The sequence below is a fragment of the Thamnophis elegans genome, chromosome Z (assembly GCF_009769535.1).
Source record: "Thamnophis elegans isolate rThaEle1 chromosome Z, rThaEle1.pri, whole genome shotgun sequence".
NCBI lineage: Eukaryota > Metazoa > Chordata > Lepidosauria > Squamata > Colubridae > Thamnophis > Thamnophis elegans.
The window spans coordinates 10,517,551-10,538,419 of record NC_045558.1 but is presented as its reverse complement, the minus strand read 5'-3'; the positions used below and the strand labels follow the sequence as shown (position 1 = coordinate 10,538,419).

General features: G+C 43.8%; 1 protein-coding gene across 1 annotated transcript in view; it reads right to left on the bottom strand.

Annotated features, from left to right (window-relative positions):
• The window catches only part of DPP6 (dipeptidyl peptidase like 6), a 230,004-nt gene that overhangs the window by 123,600 nt on the left and 85,535 nt on the right, over positions 1 to 20,869 (bottom strand). The window contains exons 6-7 of the mRNA XM_032234960.1: positions 20,014 to 20,066; positions 294 to 375 (exon numbers count right to left, since the gene is read on the bottom strand). Coding sequence (XP_032090851.1) covers positions 294 to 375; positions 20,014 to 20,066 — 135 coding nt within the window. The remainder of the gene's footprint in view (positions 1 to 293; positions 376 to 20,013; positions 20,067 to 20,869) is intronic.

Below are 20,869 nucleotides of genomic sequence, written 5' to 3'. Positions count from 1 at the left end.
CCCCAGGACATTTCTGTGGCTAAGAAGGGATTAGAGCCACCTCTAAATTATAGCCCTAACCTGCTCTGCTGGATTTCAGCGTATGAATTCTTCGGATCATATGAGAATCAAATTGGTCTTGCTATTAGACAAGAGTTATCAGTGCTGGGTTAAGTCCTGACCTATCAGCGACAGGGCTGCATGGTTGAATCAGCAAAGTAAGCCAAGAGGCCATATGGGATCCCTCTTAATTCACATTTGTGACTGACTTTGCAGCAAAGGAAGACAAGAAGTCATAGTGAATAGTTTCTTACCAGCTGCTGGCCTTTGGGTCCCCATCCCGCAAATTGGAGCTTTGCATTGCTAACCTCGGGAGGGTAGAGATTTTGAGGCTCCCTGTAAACGAATAAAACATTGGGAGATTTTAATAAGATCCTGCACCTCAGCTGTCCTTAATGGGATCTACTGTGACAAGTTCAAATTCACCACTATGTTCTTTACTCTTTATAAAACTGGAGGATACAGAGCCATGCTACTCCTCTGTATGCCTGTGAAACATGGACTTTCTATCGAAGGCATGCAAAACACTTCAACCTTTTCCACACGACAAACCTTCATAGAATATCAGATAAAGTACAGGTAGTCCTCGACTTACGTCCAGACTCTTAGCGGACAGTTGAAGTTACATTGGATGCCCCCACCCCAAAAGTACTTACAACTCAGTTCTGAAATTACAATGACAAAAATCTCTCAGTGCATGCATAATCAGCTGTGAATGCTTCCAAGTTTATCTGACCTGAAATAATTACGCATAGTTTAGCTCAGTGGTAGTCAACCTGGTCCCTACCGCCCACTAGTGGGCATTCCAGCTTTCATGGTGGGCGGTAGGGGTTTGCTGTAACTCTGCTTTATAAACTTTATAAAGTAAAGTTACTTCCCTACTTTATAAATCACTATTACTGTGGAACCGGTGGGCGGTTAGAAAATTTTACTACTAACAGAGATACAAAAGTGGGCGGTAGATATAAAAAGGTTGACTACCCCTGGTTTAGCTAAATAAGAATGAGTTTTCCACTGAGTTATTCTAGTGGAAGGGAACTTAAGAGGTCTTCTAATCCTACCCCCTGCTCAGGCAGGAGACCCTATATCATTCCAGACAAGTGGCTGTCCAGTCCCTTCTTAAAACATCTCCAGTGATGGAGCACCCACAACTTCTGAAGGCAAGTTGTTCCACTGATTAACTGTTCTGGCTGTCATGAAATTTCCCCTTAGTTCTATATCAGGATAATGATGATTTAAAGCTGACCACTCTATGTAAGGCTATTGCAACTGTAAAGCTGATGAAATGTAAGGCTGATGCAATGTAGATGAATCAGCATTGGTATAGCCACTTGAAGACCGTGAAGGGGTCCACATGAGGCTTTACCACTTTAAGAGGTGTCTATATAAAGGAGGCCATGCCATGAGAGGTGGTAACTCTCTTCGTGTATCTCTCTGGTATCTGGTATCCATTTGCTATGTTCTCTGCGTGGTATTAAAAAGAAGATAGATTACTTGTCAGGTATTTGCTACCACGTATGTATGTATCTGTATATGTCTTGTATATAAACCACTGTTCACTGTTTAAGTCTCTGTGTTATGCTCCTAGGTTGTCTCCTAATAGTAGTCATGCTGATATTCTAATTGACTCTTTACTTGATTAGTTTCCATCCATTGCTTTTTGTCTTGCCTTCAGGTGCTTTGGAGAATAGCTTGACACCCCCCCCCCCCAGTCTTTGTGACGGCTCTTCAAATATTGGAACATTGCTATCACATCTAGGCCTTCTTTTCATTAGACTAGACATACCCAATTCCTGTAACCATTCTTCTTATGTTTTAGCCCCCCTCCCTCCCCCTACTAATTATATCTTGTTGCTCTTCTCTGCACTCTTTCCGGAATCTCAACGCCTTTTTTATATTGTGGTGACCAGAGAATTGGATGCCGTATTCCAAGTGTGGCCTTACTAAGCCTTTGTAAAGTGGTACCAGAACTTCATGGGATCATGATTCTGCCCCTCTATTAATGCAGCCTACGATATCATTGGCTCTTTTGGCTGCTGCTGCAAACGGCTGGCTTATATTGAAGTCCACTAGATACTCCAAGATCCATCTCACAGTTACTGTTACTAAGTCAGGTTTCACCTAGTCAGTACCTACACAGTTGGTTTTTCTTGCCTAAGTGTAAAACTTTACTTTCATTTTGTTACACAGAGCCCAAACTTCAAGTCTGTCAAGAACTTTTTGGATCTTGAGATTGTCTTATGGGATGTTGGCCCATATTCCTGCCAGCTTAGTGTCATCTGCAAATCTGATGAGTTCCCATTTTATTCCCTCGTCTAGATCATTTATGAAGATGTTGAAGAGTACTGGGCCTAAGGCATAACCTTGGGGAACCCCACTGCTTACTTCCCTCCATGATGTACTTCTGGATGTACTTCTGTCAGTGACTATATGTTGAGCATATGCCAGTCAGTTACAAACCCATCTGGTGGTAGTGCTGTCTATCCCACATTTTTCTACCTTGCGATCTACTTTATCAAATGCTTTGCCAAAATTTAAGTATACTATTCCACAGCATTTCATGATCCAGTAATTTGGTCACTTTGTCAAAGAATGAGATAAGATTTGCTTGGCGCAATCTGTTTCTGATGAACCCCTGGACTGCATGGAGATCAAATCATCCATCCTAAAGGAAATCAACCCTGACTGTTCTTTTGAAAGGACAGATCCTGAAGCTGAAGTTCAAATACTTTGGCCACCGAATCAGAAGAGAGCACTCATTGGAAAAGACCCTGATGTTGGGGAAAAAGTGAAGGAAAAAGGGGAAGAAGAAGGCAGAGGATCAGACAGCATTAGATGCAATGAACCTAAATTTGAGCAAGCATAACAGTGGAGGACAGATGCTATTGTCCATGGGGTTGCGAAGAGTCAGATGTCTGAACAATGGCTGAACAATAACATACATTCTTTCCTGCCTATTTCTTGTTGACCTTCTGTATGTTCTTTTGGTATTTTCCATCTTTAGTAAATGAAATCAATGTAGCGTTGAAGAGTCTATTTTCTTTGACTCGTTGATCATTCCTTTATGATCTAATTTGTAGAGTCTTAATCTATGAAGAAAAAGATGTGGTGTACATTTGCCACTATAACAATGAATACAGGAACATCTCTTCGATTCCTCTTAAGTTCAAGGTAATTTGAACTTAATGGTATTATTTAACTATTTAGCGTTAATGATGTTAATTACTTCGCGTTTCATTTACTTAATTTCTCCCAGGATATTTATTGAGTTGGAATGCATGTAGTGCCTAGCTCTCAAAAAGTGTGTGTGTGTGTGTGTGTGTGTGAGAGAGAGAGAGAGGGGGGGGAGGGGGAGCGGGAGGGGGAGAGGGAGAGGGAGAGGGAGAGAGATATTATATCACATAATTTAGCCATGGTGCAAAAGATAGGAACTTCTAAGCCTATCATTATATATGTTTTAATATTTTAGTACAGATAGTCCTTGACTTATGACTACAATTGAGCCCAAAATTTCTGTTACTGAGCGAGACATTTGTTAAGTGAGTTTTTGCCCCATTTTACAATCTTATTAAGTGAGTCACTGCAGCTGTTAAAATAGCAAACATGGTTTTTAAGTGTCTTCCCCATTGATTTTGCTTGTCAGAAGGTTGCAAAAGGTGATAACATGATATCCTGGGACATTGCAACCGTCATAAGTATGAGTCTGTTGCCAAGCATCTGAATTTTGATCACATGACCATGGGGATGCTGTAATGGTTGTACGGGTGAAAAACAGTCATAAGTTATGAATGAAGGGAAACATACATGTCCCAGGATAATGTTGAAGGATCTAATCTGGGTCGGTCACTGGGACCAGAGGTTGTATCTTCCAAGTTTTCGGACTCGTACGGGAGCCCATCTTCATGGAACCTGTCTCTGAGCAGGGGCCCTTTTCCAAGACTTCAATCGCTTGAATGGGCCCCTCCTCAGTCAACAGGAGTGCTGATTTACTACCTTATCAAGTACTTAGGAATCAAGTACTTAGGAAGTGAGGCAGAGGTGGGTTGCTCCCGGTTCGGCCTGGTTTGGCTGAACCGGTAGTAGAATTCAGGCCTGGGTGGCAGAACCACCAGCAACCCAGGTCTGCCACGCCGCTGAATTGGTTCCCTCACCGCTGCTGGGGCACCACCATTTTGTTTTTTAGTGACTGCGCATGCGCAGTTCACTGTAAATTGTTCTGCACATGCGCAAAGAACAGTTTACATTGAACAGTGCACATGCACGCACGAGCGAAGCTGGCACGCACACATGCGTTGCGTGTGGGTTGCGAACCAGTAGTAAAACCAGCAGCAACCCATCTCTGAAGTGAGGGGTTGGCAGCAGAAGCAAACAACAGCCAATGACTTAACAGCCAGCCATCTACACTCCAATCAACATCTAAAAAGCCACATACAGCAGGTACCCTATAAATACCACTCCCAGAACAGCCCAAAGCACACTCTCTGCTAGAGAGAAGTTCGCTGAAGCTGGGCTCCAGTATGAGTCCAAAAACTCAGAAAACAAAACCACCGGTCCTGATGACCAACCCAGATTGGATCATAAGTCATTTTTTGCCCCAGTGGTATAGTAACTTTGAACTGTTGGAAGAAATGTCCATCTGGGTTCAGTTCCAAGTAGGGAGAAAGACAATGGAAACACGGAGGCTGATTGGAAAGATGGTTTTAATGATGAAGCAGAACCACCAAGCATGTGTGACTCTGGGTAACTGACCACATGAAGTGGAGATTGAGTGTTATTTACACCCTCTTTTGGGATTTGAACTTGAGCTTCCTGTTCCTGCGGCAAGGACGTGTATTCTATTGGCTGTCAGATTCCCAGGGGTCTATGCTGGGATCATAGCTGAGGTTGTCTGAATTAAAGGTGGTTGAACCTTACTGGGTGATGTAATGTCCCCAGGTGATTTTGCAATGCAGTGAGCTCTGCTGCTAGATGGGTAGAGGGGTAATCCTATTATGCCCTGGAGGGTCATGTCTTAATCCCATCACCCTGGAGCTGAACTTCTAATTGTCTTGTAGATAAGGTGGCCCAGTCTTAAATGTGCACCAAATATCTGGTGGAGTCAGGGAGCTGCTCTTTGTCTTTAAAAACATGTTAATCCTTTTCCAATCCAGGGAAATATAATATTCTGCCTTTTTAATATTTCCTAGAATATTTCATTCTTCTAGGAGAGGGGGTGAGTGCTTTCTACTGTCTACAGCCACTAAATAAATGGTTGTAAGACAAGGACCCTTTGCAATTGTCATTGGTGGCTCCAGTTCTCTCAATTTTGTTGTACTAGGTTCATATCTGGTCAGTGACCATAACAAAGCGATCCATTCTAAGTTCACTTTCAATGCAAAAAGGGATGTCACCCAGCTTTAAAGGTGCGTGTGTCTGTATGTGTCACTCGCTCCCCTTCTTCAATTTTGCAATTTTGGTTGGGAAATTCTGGGAGTTGGAATCTTAAAGCTGTTAAGGTTAAGAAGCACCGCTCCAAACTAACACTAATATTTTTACTATCCAGAAAGAAAACAAGAAATAAAAAGAGCAAAGGGGGAGGGGGAGGGGAGAAGAGGAATTTCTGGGTTACATTGTGAAGTGACATTTGGATGGACTTTTTCGTAATTGCATGCAGCAATTGGATGACTAATTTGGCATCATGCGCTGTGATCTATTTTGGTGGTCTGTTTCTATTTATTTCCTGGGCAGAGTTATCACAGCTCATTAAAGAAATCAGGCTTCTAAATAATGACCTGGAATAGCTTTTCCTCACTATTCATCTCTCATTAATACTGCTTTAAAAATAAAATAAAATGTCAGGTTCAAGGCACATAGAAAACTGCTTGAATACACTTATCTTGAACCAGCTGTTTTTTAAATAGCAGTCTTGTTTTAATATTCCGACCCAGGCAAACTCAGTCCCAATTTCAACTTGGAAAGTGTTGATTAAGTTAAATCCAAACAAACAAACCCCAAAATGCTAAGGAACTAGTTGCTATAGAGATATGCCTCCCCTATCCCCCCTCCCCCCTTGAACTCTCAGACTAATGAGTTTACAATTATTAATTTTGTCTGGACCTTGTAAGAAAAGATTCGAGACCTCACACCCAATGGGAATGTATATTTTTTTAAAACATAAATTCTATTATTTACTATTGACCACTAGGGGGCACTGTATGACCAGTTTCATCTTGTACTGGGACTCCTCACTACCCTCCATTTTGGACAGTATCCTTTTACTAAATCACAACTCCTTACCAAGAGGAGAAGAGCCTTGGTGGCACAGTGGTTAGAGTGCAGTACTGCAGGCTACTTGGGCTACTGCTAGTTCAGCAGTTCAGCGGTTCAAATCTCACTGGCTCAGGGTTGACTCAGCCTTCCATCCTTCCGAGGTGGGTAAAATGAGGACCCGGATTGTTGTTGGGGGCAATATGCTGACTCTGTAAACCGCTTAGAGAGGGTTGAAAGCCCTATGAAGCGGTATATAAGTCTAACTGCTATTGCTATTGCTATTGCTATAAGATTCAAATCCTTTGCCCACAGATTCAACTCCTGGTAAGCAGTGATAGTGACAGACAGACAGACAGACAGGCAATCCCTTCTCATGCCTGTGTGTCTTCCACAATCTTGGATCCTCTCCAGAGGCCTGGGAGTTTGAGGATCCTGCACATGATTTTAGCTATTCCTACACATCTGAGATCTGTTGGAGCCCCCTCTCCAGTGGGTTCCAGGCAGTATGGCCCAGTACGGCCATACTGGTAGTAGCTGGGAGCAGCTGACAGTGTATTGGTACAGTGGCTCGCTTGGCCCACCCGCCTACCTGTGTTCTATAATGGTCTTTAAAGCAAACGCCCAATTGCACACACACGCACAGCGTGCGGTGCCTGTGCGAGCTCCGACAAGCAGCTGGGTGTCACAGGGACGGTGGATTGCGCATGTGTGAGCAGTGCACGTCATGCACGTGCACAGAGCACATCACACACATCCACGGACAGACCGTGATCAGAGTACTGGTAGCGGCAGTAAGAGCAACCCAGCGCTGCCTCTCTCCCAGCCATGAGTGCTCCTACCATCATTGGGACCACTTTTGTTCTGGCCTGTCAGCTGCCGGTCCCTCCAGCAGCCAAATCAGAGGAGGAGGAAGAGGAAGAGGAGGAGAGGTGTGAGTCAGGGTCTTTATAGACTTTATAGACTTATATACCGCTTCATAGGGCTTTCAGCCCTCTCTAAGCGGTTTATAGAGTCAGCATATTGCCCCCAACAATCCGGGTCCTCATTTTACCTACCTCGGAAGGATGGAAGGCTTAGTCAACCTTGAGCCGGTGAGATTAGAACCGCTGAACTGCAGATAACAGTCAGCTGAAGTGGCCTGCAGTACTGCACCCTAACCACTGCGCCACCTCGGCTCTTGGGGTCAGCTTCAAGAGCTCCGAGGGGGAAGAGGGAATGGGGCTGGCAGAGAGAGAGAGAGACAGAGAGGGAGCCTGGGGTAGCCCTCAGATGGAGAGTCAACAGCCCCCAGGTCTGGAGGTGGCTGATGAGGAAGAGGTGAAACAGCTGGGTCCAGTGCCTGATACGCAGATGCACAGAAGGCAGAGGAGAGGAGAGCAGTGGAAATCTATGGGCCAGTCCTTGGGATGGAAGAGCCACTGCTGTTAGTGAAGCTCCACCTTAGCTCTGGGGATAAAAAGCAGGGGGCAGAGATGAATAGATGTGGCAGACAAGTACTCATCTTCCGGCTGGACGGACTTGTTAGTCTGTGGTGAGAAAGAAACTTTCTGCTGGGGCTGCCGACACTCCTAAAAAATAAATCTTTGAGTTAATTTCAGAGAGCTTTGCTGTGGTCCGGCGGCGGCCTGCAGAGCTGGCAGCAGAGTCTGACAGTGAGGAGGTTGGGGAAGAACATGGGCCAGTCCTGGAGTCTGGGGAAGGCTCGGACAAGGGCTCTGCATTAGGGGCAGAAAGGGAGCCAGGGTCATCTGGTAGTTATGTGCTGTCTCCAGAGCCTCCGGAGTCTGACATCAGTGAGGCAGAAGAACAGTGTGAGCTTGTTCCCAGTGTGCACATGCGCAGAGCTGCCAGAATGCAAAAAGTTAAGGAAAAAGGGGCGACTCAGGAGTGAGGCTTGGAGATGATTGGCCCCTCCCATGAGACATAAAAGAGGATCAAACGGACGTGAGCCTTTGCAGGAAGCAGTTAGTTCATATGGTCGGTTCAAGCTCTGAGAACATCTGTTTGATTCTGTGTTACGCTTGGCCTTGCAAAACGAATTGGCAATTAGGTCTCTGGCAGCGTTTCAAGGGAGATAAAGGTGGGTGCTTATCAACCTTACCCTGAAAGACTGTGGCAACTCGAGCAGACATCTGTCAGACTCTTCGAGGACTGTTTGTGAATCATTACAGGCTGTGAATGACCATAATTCACAGCCATATAAATAAAAAAGGGGCTTGGGGGATTAAGATTGTGGTTTATGCTTTCTCTGGAAGCCTAGATCAGGTTTGTTATGTTTGAGGGCAGAACAACTTTGGCCTTGACTTTCCACACACTCTCCAGTTCCTCATTCAAGTCCTGCTACTCTTCCAGCTTCTCATTGTCCTTCTTCCTGAAGTTGCAGTCACTTGGCACCACCACATCTATCACCATCACAGTTCTCTGGTCTTTGTCTACTACCACAATGTCCGGTTTAATGGCCAGAACTTGCCTGTCCACTTGGATCGGGAAGTCCCACAGGATCTTAGTCTTCTCATTCTTCATGACTTTCTGTGAAGTCTCCTACTTGGGATAGTGTGGCGCGTCAAATTTTTCAACGTTCAATTTCCAAACATTTAAGGGTGCTCAAAAGTCGTGACATGCCTTGCCATGATTTGGTTACTTTAATATAATTTGGCTGTGTTTGGTAAGTAACAAACAGTATACGTAAATATCAAAATGTTTTGTTTGTTTCATTTAGGACAGGGTCCAGTCCACGCATTATGAAGATGTTCCTGCAAAACTAGCTATTGGGTTGTGTCCCTGAGTGATTGCTGCTCCTGCCTGCATCTTATACCCTGCCACCAGGGGTGAAATTCAGCCGGTTCTGACAGGTTCTGGAGAACCGGTAGCGGAAATTTGGAGTAGTTTGGAGAACCGGCAAATACTACCTCTGGCTGGCCCCAGTGGGGAAGGAATGGGGATTTTGCAATATCCTTCCTCTGTTAGGTGCACCAAGCCCACAGAATCAGTAGTAAAACATTTTGAATTTCACCACTGCCTGCCACTATGTGTTGGGACTGTCTGAGGCATCTTTACACATGCACACACACACAAACACACAGCCTAGCATAGTAATGAAACATCTTCAGGAAAATAACCAAGCTCAGAGACCACCAAGAATGTAGCCCTAATAATTCTTAAGATACAGTATGATGCAATGGAAGACCTACTCTTATTTTACTGCATCCGATACACATAAAATGGTGCTTTCTGTGTGCCACAGGAGATGATGTCGCCACCATCTCGACTTATTTGACCAAGAAACACCCTTGGGAATGTATGTCTTCTGCAGTAACAGTTGAAAGGATCAGTGAAGGAAGAAGAGCCCAAGACACGTGCAAATAAATGGCTTGGCAAAATGGCACGCACATCCTTCTTAGACACACCATGTACCATGTGCCTCTATGAAAAACATGGGCTTTAGATGGTTGCTTGCCAACAGGTAAGAGGTTGCCTGTTGCCTTCAATTCCTAGCCATGAGATGGACAGAATGAAACCATATTTTTTGGTCGCAGCAGGTTAGATGACACTTCAAAATAGGAAAAGGCTAAATAAGACAATTCACCCTTGGTCTCCTTCTAAACTTGGCAGGCAAATAGGTATGAGTCAAGATGAGCAAGCTGCTGCTTCTTGCAGACAAAAGGAGGGGGAAGGGGAATTGAGTGAATTTGGGAAGACAACAAGAAAAAAAAAGTATGTACATAGGACTGTCTGGAAATCTAATATTGACCAGAGTTCTGGCTGCCAATGGGCATTTACTGTTTGAACGGAATTACTCATATGTAATAATGTATACAAGTAATCCTCAACATATCACCATAATGGAGTCTACACATTATGATCGTAAACAGATCCATACAGATTATCAGAGTTGGAAGGGACCTTGTAGGTCATCTAGTCCAACTCCCCGCCCAAGCAGAAGACTTTACACCGTTTCTGATAAATGCCTGTCCAGTCTCTTCTTGAAAGCCTCCAGTGACGAAGCTCCCACAACTGCTGAAGGCAACTTCTGTTCCATGGGTGGATTGTTCTCACTGTCAGAAAATTCCTCCTTATTTCTAGGTTGAATCTCTCCTTGATCAGTTTCCATCCATTGTTCCTTGTCTGGCTTTCGGGTGCTTTGGGAAACAGGTTGATCCCCAGCTCCTCTCTGTGGCAGCCCCTCAAATATTGGAACACTGCTATCATGTCTCCCATGGTCCTTCTCTTCACTAGAATAGCCGTGCCCAGTTCCCGCAACTGTTGATTGTATGCTTTAGCCTCCAGTCCCCTAATCATCTTGATTGCTCTTCTCTGCACATACGTCGCTGATGGTTGTAAATTGGGTTAGTCACATGACCAACTTGGTTTTATGACTTTTTTTGCAGCAGTCATTAGGTGAACATAGTGGTGATTAGACAAACGCTGTGGCCATTAAGCAAACCCATTGTTTGCAGTGGTGCAGGTTTTCGGCAAACAGTCCAGTTGTGTTGCTGATGTCTAATCATAGAACTGTAGGAGGAAGCAACCCTTGGAACTTTGGAACCTGGTCTTAGCTCCCTTTTTTTCAGATAGGTCATAACTTTGAATGGTTGCTAATGGCTGGTCGTAAGTTGAGGATTATCTGTAAATGTAAATAAACCCAGACTTGCTTGATATCCTTCCAAAGGAAAGTGAGCAAGCATAAAGGATGTTCCTTGCCAAAGATGTATTCAGCCGGTTCGGATCAGTTCATCCGAACCAGTAGTGGAAATTGCGGGTGGACCTTCCCACCCTCCCCAGCTCTATGCTGTCCTATTTAGGCACATTTTCAAGCCATGTGCATGCATGCAAGCTGCATGCGTGATCAAAGCACATGTGCGGAAGGCCAAGCGCGTGCATGGACGGGGTGCACTCACATTTGTGAACCAGTAGAGAAAGTAAGTGAATGCCTCTCCTGTTCATTTGGAAATTCTTGCCCCTTTAACATCTCAATTTCAGATTAGCTTTGCTGACGGGTCAATGTATTCTGTTTTTGCCACAGCTTTAAAGCATTTAATTAACTGGAGGCTGGTCATCTTGCTTCAGGTTTTTTGGAAACATCCCGTAATAATGTGATTTGTTAGGATTTAATATACAAGTCCGGTGACAAGATAACCTTTCTTGAAGTGACAGTCTTGGGAAAACTATCCAGATAAGATACGTTTTGCAGAAATATTTAAAATCCTTTTGATTTTGTTGCAGAATTTAATGGCTAATTATCCAGCCTATCTCTTTTTAAGCTGTTTTAGTGCATTAGTGTTGTGCCAGTTTATACCGGGATTACTTTATGGCAGCTTATTCCTGCATAGGCAATTAGATTTACTTTGTTTATCATTTGAGGAGTATAAATGAAGGCAGCACATCAATAGCTCGTTAAGAAATGTATCAATTATGTTTATGAGGCACAGTTCTGCATGCAGCAATACAAAGAAGCAAATCTTGTCACGGGTCTGCTTAAATATAACTATGAATTCAGCAAAGAACTGAAGCAAATTAGGTTTTACAGACCAGAAGTCAAGACCACAGAATGGAAGGGTCAAAAGGGAGCTTAAAGGCCATCATTCAACGGCACGGGATAAAATATCACCAGTATGCGGACGATACTCAGTTGTATCTGTCCGCCCCGTGCCAACTCAGTGAAGCGGTTGACGTGATGTGTCAGTGCCTGGAGGCTGTTAGGGTCTGGATGGGGGTAAACAAGCTTGTACTCAATCTGGACAAGACCGAGTGGCTTGTGTGTTTTCCTCCCAACAATTGGCCAAGTATTCCATCTCTCAGGCTGGGGGGTGAAATTGTACGCCCCTCAGACAGGGTTCGCAATTTGGGAGTCCTCCTGGACCCACAGCTGACTTTTGAACACCACTTGTCGGCTGTGACCAGGGGGGCATTTGCCCAGGTTCGCCTGGTGCACCAGTTGCGTCCCTACCTGAACCGGGAGGCACTCGCAACAGTCACTCATGCCTTTGTGACCTCAGGACTGGACTACTGCAATGCGCTCTACATGGGGCAGCCCCTGAAGAGCATTCGGAGACTTCAGCTTGTCCAGAATGCAGCCGCGCGAGCCATTGTGGGTGCATCCCGGTACACCCACGTTACACCTATCCTCCGCGAGCTGCACTGGCTGCCCATTGGTCTCCGGATACGCTTCAAGGTGCTAGTCATCACTTATAAAGCCCTTCATGGTATTGGACCTGGGTACTTGAGAGACCGCCTGCTGCCAATTACCTCCAATAGACCTATTAGATCCCACAGAGTAGGCCTCCTCCAAATTCCATCTACTGGCCAATGTCGCCTGGCTACCACCCGGAGGAGGGCTTTCTCTGTGGCTGCTCCGGCCCTCTGGAACGAGCTCCCCATGGAGATTCGGACCCTCAGCACCCTTCAGGCCTTCTGCAAAGCCCTTAAAACCTGGCTGTTCCGACAGGCCTGGGGTTGACGAGTTCCCATCCCCGCTCGAACTGTGTGGCTGTTGATTGTTTTTAAATTCTTTCTGTAGTTGTTTGTTGTGCTGTTTTTTCCCCCCTTGTCTGTATTTTCCTCCCTTTGAATTGTGAGCTGCCCTGAGTCCCTCCGGTAATAGGGCAGCATATAAATGCAATAAATTCAATTCAATTCAATTCCATCTATTCCAACCACCTGTCCTGTGTATCTCCTACTATGGGACCCAAAAAAAGGCAATCTGACTTCTGTTCAAATGCATCCAGTGATAACTGTCAAATATATATATATATATAGGGTTAGGGTTGTATGTATCTGTGTGTGTGTGTGTGTGTGTGTGTGTGTGTGTGTATGTATGTATGTATGTATGTATGTGTATGTATGTATATATATATATATATATATATATATATATATATATATATATATATATATATATATATATATATATATATATATATATATATCTCCGATATACAGAGAAAGGAAGCAGTAGGCTTCCTCCCATATTTGGGCATACCAGGGGTTGTGACACTAACACACACACACACACAGAGTTTATCTTTCATCCCTAAGATGTACTTCAGATCTGATATTTTAATATTTTTTAAAAATATAACTTAATCAAGTAGGAAAAGTTCAATGATAATTCATAATAGGTGTTTCAGCCTGAAAAATGAGCAATTTTGTGTTGATTGCTGAATGTGGATTATTTACTGTTTTAGGTCTTTAATTGCTATTAAAAATTAAGTATTTGTATTTTTAAACTATTAGCAATTCTTTTTTTATGAGACTTTCAGTGACTCACAAGAGGGCTATCAATCCTGTTGCTAATGGTAATTACCATAACAATTCTACTTATTGTAATTAACTGGATAGTCACTCTCTTAAGTTCCCACCAATCATTTTTGCCTTTAATGGCAAAAAAACCATGTTTTTTTCTTAGCTTCACATATTGGATAGCCTCAGTTCTTCCTTTATTAGTTTACAGTTTCTGAAAATAAAGAAAATAAATTAACTGAGGAATCCTGCATTGGAAGAAAATAGTGAAACAAGGCAAAATTGGGCAAGGACCCCTTGCCAGTTGAAAGCAATAAGGAATAACTTCTTAGCTAAGGAAAGGAGGAACATGAAAAAGAAACTGAAGGATTTCATTCTAAATGGCATAAAAATGGATTGAGTGGGAGTTTCTCAACCTTGGGATGTTGAAGATGGGTGGAATTACACAAATATTTTCTTGTTCTTTGCCCCATCTTTCCAGATATGGCCTACATTAAACTACTGATATCAGCACAGCCAAATTTGCTCTAGAGCTGTGATGGCAAGCCTATGGCACACGTGCTACAAATGGCATGCAGAGCCCTCTCTCTAGGCACGCAAGCTGTCACCCCAGCTCAGCTTCACCACGCATGCACGTGTGCCTCCCACTGGCCAGCTGGTTTTCGGGTCTCTGCTGCACATGTATGGGGGCGGGGCGCATGCATGTTGAGGGAGGCCTACTAGGCCAAAAATAGGATGTGGGGGGGGGGAACGACTCATGCACATGTGGGGGGGGCACAGGGGTGGTCGTGTGTGCATGTATGGGGAGGAAGGGGGAGCGCAGGGGGATCATGCACACATATGCAGGGATAAGGGCCGTATGTGTGGGAGTGTCACACATACATTGCATTATACTTTCAACACCCAACGACAAAAAGGTTAGTCGTCACTGCTCTAGCGGATAAGGCTCCAAGCTAGAAATTGGGAGACTGTGAGTTCTAGTCCTGCCTTAGTTATGAAAGCTAGCTGGATAACCTCACTCTCAACCCAATTCACCTCACTTCACAAGGTGTTATTAGGGGCAAAAAGGAGGAGGATTGTGTGTTGGATATATTTGCCGCCTTGAGTATAAAATAATAACAATAATAGAGGCAAGATACAAATAAACAAATGCATTATAAATTAGTCCTTGACTTATGACCAGCTTCCTAGTGGCCATTCAGGGTTACAATACACCTGAAAAAGGAGAGTTACAACCCAGTTCTGAAGCTGTGGAGCTCTTAGTCAAATGACTGTATTTTGGGTGCCCAGAAACATGGCCTTATTTAGAACTGTGTCCTACAGTCACATGACCATGATTTATCAATGGTTTTGCTGAAAACCGGCACTTCCAGTTTCTGGCCAAATATTTGTCATAGCAAATCAGAGATTCGCTTAACAACTGCTGCAAAAAGGCTGTAAAATCAGGTTGGTCATGTGACCAACCCATTTTAACAACTGCCTAGACCAGTGTTTCTCAACCTTGGCAACTTGAAGATGTCCGGACTTCAACTCCCAGAATTCCCCAGCCAGCGCTGGCTGGGGAATTCTGGGAGTTGAAGTCCGGACATCTTCAAGTTGCCAAGGTTGAGAAACACTGTCCTAGACATAGGAAAGTGATGAACGGCCTCCATTATAGAGATATGTCAAGGATTACCTATAGGTAAACCTCAAAACTCACTTCCATGGATCATAAAAGAACAACAACAAAGATGATTAGAGGCCTAAAGGCTAAAACATATGAAGATATGCCTGGTTTAATGAAAAGAAGGACCAAGAGAGAAATGATAGTAGTATTTAAGGGGCTGCCACAAAAAAGAGGGGGTCAACCTATTCTTCAAACCACCTGAAGGCAGGGCAAGGAGCAATGGATGGAAAGAACCAACTTAGAACTAAGAAATTTCTTGACCACAAGGCTCGATTACTGTAATGCGCTCTACATGGGGCTGCCCCTGAAAAGTGTTCGGAGACTACAGTTGGTCCAGAATGCAGCCACGCGAGCGATATCGGGTATACCTAGATGCACCCATGTTACACCCATCCTCCGCGAGCTGCACTGGCTTCCTATTGGTCTCCAAACGCGCTTCAAGGTGCTAGTCATTACTTTTAAAGCCCTACATGGCTTAGGAACTGGCTATCTGAGAGACCGCCTCCTGCCACATACCTCCCAACAACCAATAAGATCTCACAGGTTGGGCCTCCTCCGGGTTCCATCGGCCGGACAATGCCGGCTGGCGGCCCCTCAGGGGAGGGCCTTCTCTGTAGCTGCTCCGGCCCTGTGGAACAATCTACCCGTAGAGATCCGGACCCTTTCCACTCTCTCGGCCTTCCGAAAAGCCACTAAAACCTGGCTGTTCCAGCAGGCCTGGGGCTGTTGAACAAGGTCCAGCCCCACCTAGACGGAATGTATGGTGTGTTGTTTTTAAAATTGTATCTTGTTTATTTCTAACTTTTAACTTGTTTCCGTAAGCCGCCCAGAGTCCTACGAGATTGGGCGGCATACAAATTTATTAAATTACTAATTACTAATTGACAGTTGGAACAATTAATCAGTAGAACAACTTGTCTCCAGAAATTATGGATGCTCCAGCATTGGAGGTGTTTAAGAAGACAATGGTCAACCCCTTGTCTGAAATGGTATAGTGTTTCTGCTTGAGCAGAGGATTGGACTAGAAGACCTCCAAGGTCCCTTCCAATTGTGTTATTCTGTTAAAACCACAATCAGATTCAGGCAGATGCTAAAACGATTTACCACAACCGAGAGTAGATTGATCTTAACAACATGGGTGTTCTGAGCCACGTACAGAAGAATTTGTAAGATGGTCCTAAATCAACAGTTAAAGTGGATCAGAGAGCAGCTAAAAGATTTGGAATAGAGATAGGAATGGACAACAGTTGTCCAACAGTTGTCATTTACGTGCACAATACATCTTGAGAAATACCGGACCTCCGGACACAAGATACTGGAATTAGAATGAGAAAGATATCAGTCATCTCAGATATTGTGATGATACCACTTCCATAGTTGGGAGCAAAGAAGGCTTTAAAATAAAACATGTTGTAGATCAAGGGTGTCAAATTTGATTTCATTGAGGGCCGCATCAGGGTTGTATTTGACCTCAGGAGGCTGAGGTGGGCCTGGCCGGGGTGGGCGTGGCCATCTGGATGTCACTCGTGTTGCGGGTGCCTATGGTGGCCTGAGTACTCCACCAGTGAAAACAGACTCTGAAGCTCCATTTTTGGCTGTGACAGCCTCCTGCAATCCTCTCCCAGTGAAAATGGAACTTGGGGGGGGGAGGGGCTGTCTGCGGCCCTTGCAAGCTCTGTTTTCTGCTGCAATGGCCTCCTGCAACCCTCTGCCGGAGATGACAGAGGTATTGCCGCCCGTTCGTTCACTGTTTTCAGGGTGGCCCCGCGGGCCAGATCTAAGTACCCCCCCTCCCGGGCCAGATCCAGCCTTGAGTTTGACACCCCTATTGTAGATGAAAGAAGAATGCAAAATTGTTCTATTGCTAAAAATGCAAGCAAATAAGATTATACAAACAGGCATTACCAATCCAAGGCACGTAACTGAAGTGGTAATAGATTTAATCTTCCCAGGGTTAAAAAAAAAAATTCACACAGTTATAACCATGCTATAAAGAGACATCTGCTACTGAGGAGGACAAGTATGAACTATCTAGACGAAATATTAAAAGTCAGCAACTTCGTACTAGCAACAAAGGCACATATTGCCAAGGTTATCGTTTTCACGGTGGTAGCATATGGCTGTAAAACCGGAACTGTCTAAAGGACTGAATGATAAATGATTGGGTTTGAATTGTGGTGCTGGAGACAAGTAGAATGAATCATCCACTGTGAGATTATTAAAAACAAACCAACCCCCCCAAATGTACAATAGGAGCACTGATAATAAAGCCAAAGCTTAAATATTTTTTACCCATTATGAGAAGACAAGAGCCATTAGAGAAAACCCTGATTTTGGAGGCCAGTGAAAAAGAGATTAATAGAAGACAGAGTGAATGGATAGTATTTTTGAGGGCATTAAGGATGAGCGTTCAAGAACTCAAAAAAGCAATCCCTGGCAGAAAATCCTGGAGAAATGATGGCTGCAGGTCACCAAGCGCCATGAACACCAAAAGATCCATGCAGGCTTTTATTCAATTCCTCTTCTGCTTGAAAAACAGGTTTTTCCATGGCTTAAAACGGGGCAGCTCACCACTATAGAGTTTCAGTCTGATTTGGTATGGCTCACTCTGTAAGAAAAGGAGGGTCCCAGAAAGGCCACTAGGTGGCGCTCTGGCTTAACCTGAATTTCACTCCCAAATTTAGAGAAAAGAACAGAAAAGCCAATGGAAACAAACAAGAGTTCAGAGGTTTTGTTTCCAGCTCTGCCAATAAGCTGCTAATTTGAACATCTGCTGCTGAAAACAGAGACATTCAAGAGGTGGTCCTGTTGCAAAAATAAGAATAATAAAAAGCTGTTCTGGATAACGATTGTGGAGTGGACCTGACCTCACTCCAAAGGCCAGGAAACTCTAAGATTGCAAAATGTTACAGATGGTAGCATAGCTGCTAAGAATAATGCTAATGTGGGAATGATTAGAAATCAAACATTTGAGTTAGCAGCAACACCTATGAAATGGTTTTCCTCGTCACATCTGGCCACTTGGGTTATTTCAATAAAATAATAAATATTTAATAAAATAAGCCAAGCCAAACCAATTCTAGAAATAAGCCTCCTGAACCACAGGCATTTATAATGGATGGCTCAGACTGTTTAGTTGGGGACAGTGGTGGGCTGCAACTAGTTTAACAACCGGTTCGGGTATCGCAAGCTTTGTGCGCGCATGTGTGCTTTGCATGTGCCTAATGCTCTTGCACCAGAGGTGGGTTCTGGCTGCTGCTACTGCTGGTTCGCTCAGGGACGCACTGCGCCCACAGAGTTTGGGAACAGTTGCCATGTAGTCAGGGGTGAGTTGCTACCGGCATTACTGCTGGTTCAGTGCAAAAAAAATTGCTCCATTTGCATACGCATTTACATCAAAAAAGTTCTGCGCATACGCAGAATGTTTAAAAAGAGGGGGGGTATTACCATATTTTTCAGAGTATAAGACCCTCCAAACTATAAAAAGCGCCTAGATTTTGGGGAGGAAAACAAGGGAAAAATATCTGCCTCTGCCACCCAGCAATTTGCCTCCTTGCAACAAACAGTACAGACAATATACACTATTTGTAGTGTTATATTTCAGACTATACTTGTTACAGATGCTGTTAAAATTGATGTGCTTTCTGGAAGTATAGTTATTCTCCGCTATTTAAAAGAATAGCGCTTTTTAAAGCAATAGCACGAGGCCTCTTCGGATCAAGCATTTATTTTAAAAAGCTTCTTCGTTTTGTTAAGTTTTCTAGAATAATAATAAAGCAGTTTTTTTAAAAATAAGTCTAATAATTTGAACATTCTATAGGCATTTATAGTTGTTGGCTTACCTCCTTGCAGCAAACAGCCTGATTATCACAAGGAAAAAAAATCTGCCTCCCAACAATTTGCCATGTGGAGCAAACAGCAAGTTTCACTTTCGATTTCTCCCCATCATCAGCTGTTATAGGCTGCAGGGATTGCTATAGCTTATTGAAGCATCCGCAAGCCCCTCCCCCTTTTCTGCAAAGAGATATATTGCTGGGAGACAGAGGCCAAAGGGTTGGGACTGGAGGGTGGGTGGGTGGGGCTACATTCAGTGTATAAGACCCACCCAAATTTTCACCCTCTTTTAGGAGGGGGAAATACGGTACATTTCTGTAATGGAGATTGTTCTGTGCATGCGCAGAACCAAAAATCAATCGGGTGCGTGAGCAGCCCGTGACCCGTCAAAACCGCGGTCCACAAAAGCGCGATCGACAAAAGCGCGCATTTGACGTCATCACAGCGCGACGAAAAAAATTAAAAATTGAAATAAAAATAAAATTAAAGCAAGCCGATTCACATAAAGGTAAGGGTTAGGGTTAGGGTTAGGGTTAGGTTAAGGGTTAGGGTTAGGTTTAGAGCATTAGGGTTACGTTTAGCGTTAGGTTAAGGGTTAGCGTTAGGTTTAGCGTTAGGTTAAGGGTTAGATTTAGGCTTAGGTTAAGGGTTAGGTTTAGGGTTAGGTTAAGGGTTAGGTTTAGGGTTAGGTTTAGGGTTAGGTTTGGGGGGGTTAGGGTAAGGTTTTCGCTTTATTTTTACATTTTTCGATCACAGCGCGATGTTTTCGTCGCACTGTGATGATGTCAAATGCGCGCTTTCGTCGACCGTGATTTTGTCATCCGCGGTTTTGTGGTGGAACCGAGCAGCCGAGTTACTACCTACTTGGCTGAACCGGTCTGAACCAGTAGGAACCCACCTCTGCGTGTCGTATCCTCCTCCCCAATTATCCCATATAAGCCATTCAAGCTACCAATAGAATGTAGAGTCTTCATGGTATCACTTACCCATTAGGCAGCTTTCTGAGGACATAAAAAGCAGTGTATGAATACCGGTACATCTGCAAAATGAAATAATGAGAGAGATTAAAAAATGAGATTAGTAGCAACAAGACATGGATGGTTGCTTAAAACCTAGTGTTACAAAGAAAACCTGGTTCAGTTGCATTTATTAAGGTGGGGGGAGAAAGGCATAAAAATTAATTTTCTTCTGTTGGAGCAGAGACAATCAATCTACCTTCTGGTCAGGTGCTTTCGTGAGTCCTGAGGCATTGTTTCATTGCCACGGAGACCATACCTTTGATGACACTGGGGCACGAGTTCCCAGCAATAAATAAATTTGGAATCACCAATAATGAGGACACTGCAGACTGCCAGGCAGAATTCAGAGTTATAACTAAAGCCAAATAGAGAAATAGCCCAAAACACAGTTCTAATCCATTGTAAATATACATAGGCATTAATTTGCTAGCACCAGAAGAAAGGTCACAATGTCCTTTCCATGCTGTCGAGCGAAAGTTTACGGTGTCAACGCTTCTTCCTAAACTTTTGATTTGAGCTTCCTGTTTACTCTTAGGCGTAACAATTTATAGCAAACCGATGCATGCATCTTTTGACCTGAGAAATAAACTTTGGCAAGTCTTGTGAGGATGGAATTAAAAGGAAGGTGATATTAGCATTGGGTAAGGAGAGAAAATGCTACCAATCGTAGCAGCTAGGATGCTAGTCCTCACTGCAATCCTCAGGAAGAGGTAAACCCTTAGGAGGAGCGTACTGTATTTAAATAAATAATTTAAAATAATAATATTCAAAGGATAGTTACATTTAGTTCGAAATACAGGTTGTCCCCAATGTACAGCCACAA